Source organism: Numenius arquata, chromosome 11, assembly GCF_964106895.1.
Source record: "Numenius arquata chromosome 11, bNumArq3.hap1.1, whole genome shotgun sequence".
In the NCBI taxonomy this organism is placed as follows: domain Eukaryota; kingdom Metazoa; phylum Chordata; class Aves; order Charadriiformes; family Scolopacidae; genus Numenius; species Numenius arquata.
This window is the reverse complement of record NC_133586.1, coordinates 44088630-44094787: the sequence shown is the minus strand read 5'-3', so window position 1 is coordinate 44094787 and position 6158 is coordinate 44088630. Positions and strand designations below refer to the sequence as shown.

At 53.5% G+C, this 6158-nt stretch overlaps 1 protein-coding gene across 1 annotated transcript in view; it reads right to left on the bottom strand.

Moving 5' to 3' along the window:
• SOWAHA (sosondowah ankyrin repeat domain family member A) overlaps positions 1-1211 on the bottom strand; it is a 4267-nt gene extending 3056 nt beyond the window's left edge. The window contains 3 exon segments of the mRNA XM_074156139.1: positions 4-362; positions 365-692; positions 694-1211. Coding sequence (XP_074012240.1) covers positions 4-362; positions 365-692; positions 694-1211 — 1205 coding nt within the window.
• Positions 1212-6158: the final 4947 nt, after the last annotated feature.

The following is a 6158-nucleotide window of genomic DNA, read 5'->3' as shown; positions in this document are numbered from 1 at the left end:
GACGAGGGCTTTCTTAAACCTTTGGTGAGATCGTAGAAAGCCATGTCATCGGATATGACCCCCAGAAACGTGCTAGTGGAGCTCAAGATCGAAGCCGCGAGCTTTGTGGTCTTCTTGATGGGCACAGAGGGCTCGGTGCTGTGGGAAAGGCTGGGGTCCCCCAGCAAGCGCCTGACCGCCGAGGAGGTCCCTTCCTTTAAGTACTGGTGCGGCTTCTTCCCACTGTAGTCCCTCAGGTCGGTCTTGGCGTGGTAGCTGTAGACCAGCATGGTGATGATCTTCTCCTGGCCGTGTATGGCGGCCAGGTGGAGCGCCGTGTAGCCGCCGTGCGACCTGGCATCCACGTTGACGCGGGTCCCCCCCCCTTCTCGGCCGCTCGGATGATATTCGTCACCATGTCGCAGTTGCCGCTCTTGGCGGCCCAGTGCAGGGCGGTGAAGCCCGAGATGAAGTCCCTGCGGGCCGCCAAGCTGGCGTCGCCCAGCAGCAGCCCGTGGAGCTGCTGGGTCCACTGCCCGCCGGCCGCCATCACCAGCCACTGGTGCTCGGCCTCCTCCAGCGGCACCGCCGCCGCCGTCTCCTCGCTGGCCCGATGGTTCTTGGGCCCCCGGCGCAGGCCGGGCGAGCGGGACCCGGCCTCCTCCTCCGGGGGTGACAAGGGGGACGCCGGCTCCTCGGGCGGCCCCGGGGCGGGTGGTGGGGGCGGCGGCGGGGGGCGGCACGCAGCGCACGGGCAGCATGCAGGGCTTGGGGAGCGGCTCCCGCCGGGCCCCCCCTGCCCCAGCGGGCAGGGGCACCCCTCCTCCGCCGCCCTGGAAGAGGTCCCGCAGCTCGGCGACGGCCCGCGGCGACGGCAGCTCCTCGGGGGGCACCGGCGACAGGCGCCCGCCGGGGACGGGGACAGAGTCGGGGGCGCCGCCATCTTCCCCGGGGGCCAGCGCTCCCCCCGTCGGCGGGGCGCCCCCTGGCGGCGGGGCGGGGCGCAGGTGCCGCTTGAGGACCACCACCTTGCCCCCGTCCCGCTCCTTCACCACCGCCACGGCGTTCACCGCCGCCTTGAAGCGCTCCCGCCGCTCCGCCCGCTCCGCCGCCTCCCCGCCGGCCTCCAGCAGCGGCCGGAAGGTGCTCACCAGCTCGGTGTTGCGCACCCAACCGCCGCGCTCCCGCAGGAAAGCCAGCACGGCCGCCGGGCTGATGTCGAGCTCCGCCATCCCGCCGCCACAGGTGGTGGTGGTGGAGCCGCCGCTCCTTCCTCCTCCTCCTCCTCCTCCTCCTCCTTCCTCCCGACTCCCCGCGGCGGAGGTGAGGGAGCTCGTCCGCCCTCCTGAGGCGGAGGGAAAGGGTGGGGGGGTGTGGGTTTGCAGGTACCTGCGGCCGCCGCTCCCGCTGAGGTGATCGGGCCGCCCCGCCTCGTCCTGCCTCCGCCTTCCTCTGAGGGAGCGGAGCGGCACCGGCTCCTGTCTCCTCCCGCGGGGCGGTGCTGAGGGGAAGGCGCCCGGCCCCTCACCGGGGCCCGCGGGGCGCTGAGGGGAACCCGCCCGGCCCCTCACCGGGGCCCGGGGCCCGCGGGGACCCGCGGGCCCCGGGCCCCGGTGAGGAGCCGGGCGGGAAGGCCTGACCCTCAGGGGGAGCTCGGTAAGGTCTATCACCGTTTTTTGGGGATCCTCCTCAGCTTCCTCCTCTTCCAGCTTCCTAAAACGATTATTTTTTTTTGGTTTTTTTTTGTGTGTGTGTGTGTGTCGTTCTTCTGTCCTGCGGGTAGCAAATAAGCGGTGCAGCCCCTCAGGGGAGGGAGGAATCGCTCTGCCAAAGCCCTCCCCTCTCTGGTGTTCTGCAGGAGGTGAAGTTCTTCTGGGTTGAGAGTGTCCTGCCTCGGAATAAGTCAGAAGATGGTTGGGAGGGCCGGCCTTTTGAAATATATTCAGCTCTGCGATAGTACATATATCTGTTCTCCATGCTTTTTACTTGTATTGCATCTACAGTGTACATATATGTATAGCTATATAAATTTTCACGTCTTTACAAGATGCCTGCATCTAATTACATACACCTGGAGAAGCCAAAGCTCATTTTCTAAATAAGAAGCTGCCTCTGCTGCCGTATCAATTATTTCTGCTTAAGCATTTAACATTGTTATTGTTCTCTATTCTACAAGGAAAAAAATAATAATATAAAAATCCCAGACAAATGTCTTTCCCCAGGCGAAGGAGCTGGGCTGAAGACCTCCCGGAGGGGTGACGTGCAGCCTGCAAACTTGTTTCCTCCTCTGGGGAGTGTTGCAACTGAGATCGTGAAATTGATTCCCGAACCACTGAACAGTTTGTCGAGGAAAACAGCGAGAGAGACTGAGCACGGAGTGAGCAGAGCCAGTGTGGTACGAAGACAGATAAAAGTAACTGTCTGTGCAAAGGATGGAGAAGAAAACGGAAAATAGATTCGTTTTTGTTTTCCCTGCCTTAGAGTCTGAATAAAATGGAGTATCAGCCTGTGCCAGAGTCTCCATTTTGAAGACAATTCGAGGTGCGTTGATCCCCAGGCAGTGCATCTCTCTCCTTTCTCGTTGACACTGACCTCCCTTCTGCCTCTTCACACCTTTTCCTGGTGGTGGAGGAGCCTCTTCCCACAGAATGCTCAGAGTCCTCCTTTGGCAGCCTTTCCCCTTCTCTCTCTCCATCTTCGTGCAAATCTCTGAAAAGCTATTTTATCTCTTGCTAACAAGCTGGCGCCGAGCCAGTTCCTCAAAACCATTTTTTGCTGCTCTTAATGTTCTTTCACATAATAGCGTGTAATCTTCGCGCTGCTTGTAGCAATTCAGTGTGCCTACGTGAATCGCACACCTCTCTATTAATGCCTTTTCACGGGGCGTACGCGGCAACCTCGCCCTCTGCTGAGGCACCCACTTGTGTCGTGTGTTTTACTGCATTAGCGATGCTTTCTAGCTTATGGCATCGCCGCGGTTCTGCCTTGGCGACTGCAGAGAGCTAATAATGAGCACGCATCCAAATGTTAATTGCTGTGCCTTGCTTTCAGTGTTGATTTCTTTTCCTCACTAGAATCCACTGCAGGCGTAAGAAAATCTCAGCAGTCTGTGATTTTTGCATTGCAAACTTTCAACCGTACCCTAGGATTATAGTTCATATCTGCAAATGAGTGAGAAGGAGGGAAAATAATTCAGAAGAATAGGCTATTTAAAAAAAAAAACCCAACATTTTCTTATGCTACAAATCTTAAGGGGGAAGTCGCTGAGGTCCCGTCACCTCTCCCAGGGCTCATGTTGGGTCGGGGTCGCGAAGGAGGGGTGTTACTGAGCCTGTTCCCCACTGTAGGTCCTGGCGTTCCTCGTGGTCACAGAGCAGAAGGGCATGTCCCCAGGAAGTCCTACAAGAGGAGGGAGAGAGGATGTCTCCAAGCGCACCTCGTGCCATGCCGGGGGTGAACTGGTTGCTCTCGTTTCACTGCCCTGACGCAAGGAGCTCTTTCCCCAGGTAATTTTCCAGCGATGCATCCAAGCGCCTGCCCCACATGCGCTCCTTTGTGGGCAGCCCGTGCCGTGTGGTTGTGCTCCTTTTCACAGTCAGTGGGTGTGTTAGTCCTACACTTTCTGTAATTAAGAAGGAAACAACACTTGTGGCTAATCCTGAGTGCCATTTCCAGACCGCAGCACGGGGCGCATCCTGTTTGCCAGCCTTTCCCTCTCTCTGTCAATGCCTTTTGGTTGCCCACCTTTCAGGCTGAGTGCCAGGTACCAGGGCACCAGATCCCAGTGAGCTCCTCTCATTTCCCTGAGCACTGCTCATAGTCTAATCAGATTGTGCAGCAGAAATTAAGCTGTCTGAATGAATTTTATTAATATAGATAATAAAAGCCTGGAACATTATGGGTGTTATGCTCGTCAGTCATCTGAAATTCCCAGCCTTAAAAAGCATGAGAAGGTTTGCCTCTTTTTCTGTGTCACCAAAAACCTACCAAGCAAGTATATTTTATTTTTTTTTTTGTGGGGCTATTTACAGAATGCTGTGGGCTGCTTCGTAGGAGATTTCAAGCCAACTGTCTTGATATTTATAATTTACTGGCTGGGACAGAAACAATGTACAGAAACCCATGATTAAATAAATTTACTACTACTTTTTTTAAACACAAATATTGCAGTTTGCTAGTTCTACGTCATAAGCTGTAGAGAGCTGGCCTCTATTTTGAACTGAGCAGAGTTATCTTCCACGTGGAGAAGTTTCACAAACTCTCAAACTATCAATTTTACAGTGCAGTAATCGGCACAGAGAGACCCTGGGGCCTTTCGCCACCCCCTCGGGAAGGGAAAGGTTATGTGACTGTAATTATTCACACCACACGCAAGCAGGAAATAAAGTGGGAGATCAAGCAAAGCATCAAGTCAGAGCAAAGGAGTTTCTACTGACACTTCAAAACTGAAGGAGGCGGCATCCCAGGTCCTTCTCCTTCCCGCAGGATTCTCAGAGCCGCAGGGAAGGTGAGGTGCCAGGTTGGAAGCAGCAGAGGGAGAAAAAAGGAATATGGGGGATATCCCCAGTCAGACAGGGCACTGGTGCTTTGCAGAAAGGTGAAGCTTAGATGCTGTTGACTGTGGTTGGGATTTGTAGCTCAGGGAAAACTTATTTTCCTCTGAAATGAAATCAGGGTTTCCAGAATAAATAGGATGACAAAGCCCATGATTTCCCACTTTCCTTGTTGATATTTTCATGTGAAACAAAGAGCAGGCATTGTGAAGGAAAATAGCTCTTCCTTTGTTCCATGGAGAAATGCAGTAACCTTCCATAGATCAACAACTGAGCAAAAGTCTGTCAAGGGGCAGGCGGGGAGAAGGGGGGGGGGAGATTATTTGCAGATAAAAGGCTTTTTCTCATAAATGAGCAAGGTTCAGCTGTAACTCAAGGACCTCAGTAACCATTTCAGCCAATGTTTCTCAACAGCAACCATTTAAATGCAGTTTTCCAGATATCTCAGAGTGTGTATTTATTAAATACTGCTTGTTCCATGCAGATGATGCAAGGACCCATCCCAAATATCTTCTGGTTTTCAGATGGTGCCTGGGAACTCGATGGGATTTCTAGCAGGATAATGCAAACCTGATCTGAGGTTCAGTGGGGTAACCCTGCCCTTTAATGTGAGGAAATTCAGGGTCTGTTTCCAGCCATCCCACTGACGTTGGGGGCCATGGACCTACAGCTCCTATTGACTTTCAGCTTAGAAGGCCAGCACTTGTGTAGAAAGGCCCTGTAAATCCCATATATATCCCATTGTCAGTATAACCAATGAAAGTTTATAAGGTGCTTGGTGACAGTGCTGCTAGAAGAGTAGCTATGAAACCATTTGATTTCTAATAATCCCCAGGAGGACGCATTGCGAGAAATGAATAGTTTCCAATAAGCTGCTTCCTCCGGCCTGTGTGGGAAAACGTGAAGGAGTTCTGTTCATCTGCACCCCCTGGGTTTGAAGACGGATTTTCCTCGGCCATGAAAGATGAAGCCGGCTTCTAAGGCCTTGCTCTCGCTGCAGCCTTCGTGTGGCAGGTAGGCTGATCACTTGTGTGTGATATAAAAGGGCCTGTGATAACATTTATTTCTCTCCGCTTTCGCTGCCGGTACCTGGGGTGAGAACGTAAAGAACTAAAGCAGCTCCTGCTGGCCTCCCCACCATCAGAACTGCGCTGCTGTTGTGCCACCATCCATGTAGCAGGGGGCATTGTCCTTCCTCTCCCCAGGACACAGAGATTTCAGAGACACATTTGTGCCTCCCCAGTCCTTCGTATTCTCTGCCCCAGCTCTTTACCTGTAGAAAATTCACAGCTCATCCTAAATTCACTGGGGATTTAGCAAGTACAAATATTCTACAGAGATTAAAATCCTTGCAGGAGCATCCAGCACCATAATATATGTTTAGGTCCAAAGCCATTAGGAATAATTTGCATAACAATTGATGCTGTAGCAGTTAAAGGAGCCACCAAATCCAATTCCCTTCCCTGGAAGCAGTTTTTATGCACCTGAAGCTTTGGGAATTAGCAGGGTTTCTTTTGAAGTGTGCTTTTTGAAATAACAAGGTGTTTAAAAACAACCACGAGCTTTTCCACAGTGTTTTCCTGTCCCTGAGAGCCACCCCACGCTGGTGGCAGCGCTGAGGGACAA